The sequence below is a fragment of the Nicotiana attenuata genome, chromosome 6, assembly GCF_001879085.1.
Source record: "Nicotiana attenuata strain UT chromosome 6, NIATTr2, whole genome shotgun sequence".
Lineage (NCBI taxonomy): Eukaryota > Viridiplantae > Streptophyta > Magnoliopsida > Solanales > Solanaceae > Nicotiana > Nicotiana attenuata.
In genome coordinates, this window is record NC_031994.1 from 82,756,262 (window position 1) to 82,757,755 (window position 1,494).

Below are 1,494 nucleotides of genomic sequence, written 5' to 3' on the forward strand. Positions count from 1 at the left end.
TATATATATATATAAACATTGCACCAATCACTGGTGAAGATTGATAACAACAACAACCCAGTGGAATCCAACAAGTGGGGTCTGGGGAGGGTAGTTCAAGACCCTCGGCTAAAGAAGATGAAAAGAGACAATGGCGCAGTAATATGAGAATAAGCAAGAAAGAAAGAAAGAGAGATAACACCAGCAACATAATAACCAGAAATAGAGAGAAAGCAATAACAATAAGCAGTAACAATGGTACAATACTACATATACAATAGAGTAATACAGATACAACAAGAGCCACTAGCAACTTAAGACACTATACTATCAGACTAGCCTCCTGCGACCAAACCTGCAGTCCTAAAGAAGTAATATGGACACAATCGAAGCCGCTAGCACCCTAAGACAAACACACGCTAGCCTCCTACTTTCTAACCTACAACCTTAATGCTCGCTCTCCACAACTTCCTATCAAGGGCCATGTCCTCGAAAATTTGAAGTCGCACCAGGTCCTCCTTGATCATCTCTCCCCAATATTTCTTTGGCCTCCCTCAATCTTTTCTCACACCCATCAAAGGCTAGTCGTTCACACCTCCTAACTGGGGCATCCACGCTTCTCCTCCGCACGTGCACAAATCATCTAAGCCTAGCTTCCCGCATCTTGTCTTCTAAGGGAGCCACACCCATCTTTCCCCGAATATCTTCATTCCTAATCTTATCCAGCCTAGTGTGCTCGCACATCTATCTCAACATCCTCATTTATGCAACTTTCATCTTCTGGATATGAGAATTCTTGACTGGCGAACACTCAGCACCATACATCATGGCCGGTCTAACCACCGCTCCATAGAACTTACCTTTAAGTTTCAGGGGCACTTTCCTGTCACACAAGACACCAGACGCTAGCCTGTGTTTCATCCATCCCACCCCTATACGGTGCGTAACATCCTCATCAATCTCCCCGTCCTCCTGGATAACCGACCCCTGGTACTTGAGGCTCTCTTTCTTGGGAATGACTTGAGATTCAAGCCCCACGTCTATGTCTGCTTCTCCCGAAACGCCGCCGAACTTGCACTCCACGTATTCTGTCTTAGTCCTACTTAACTTGAAACCTTTAGACTCAAAGGTATGTCTCCAAATCTCCAACCTCTCGTTAACACCGTCTTGCGTCTCATCGATCAGAACAATATCATCGGCGAATAACATACACCATGGCATCTCCCCTTGTATATGGTGTGTCAGTGCGTCCATCGCCAGTGCAAATAAGAACGGGCTGAGCGTCGAGCCTTGGTGTATAACAACCGGAAAATGCTCAGAGTCGCCCCCCCCCCCCCCACTGTCCTAATCCGAGTCTTAGCTCCATCTACATTTCCTTAATGACCCTAATATAAGCAACTGGAACACTTTTCACCTCCAGGCATCTCCAAATAACTTCCCTTGGGACCTTGTCATATGTTTTTTCTAGGTCAATAAATACCATATGCAAATCCTTCTTCCTATCCCTATATAGTT

General features: G+C 45.3%; 1 protein-coding gene across 1 annotated transcript in view; it reads right to left on the bottom strand.

The window, feature by feature from the left end:
* Positions 1 to 1,233, bottom strand: part of LOC109228041 — a 5,323-nt gene extending 4,090 nt beyond the window's left edge. The window contains exon 1 of the mRNA XM_019393225.1: positions 840 to 1,233. Coding sequence (XP_019248770.1) covers positions 840 to 1,233 — 394 coding nt within the window. The remainder of the gene's footprint in view (positions 1 to 839) is intronic.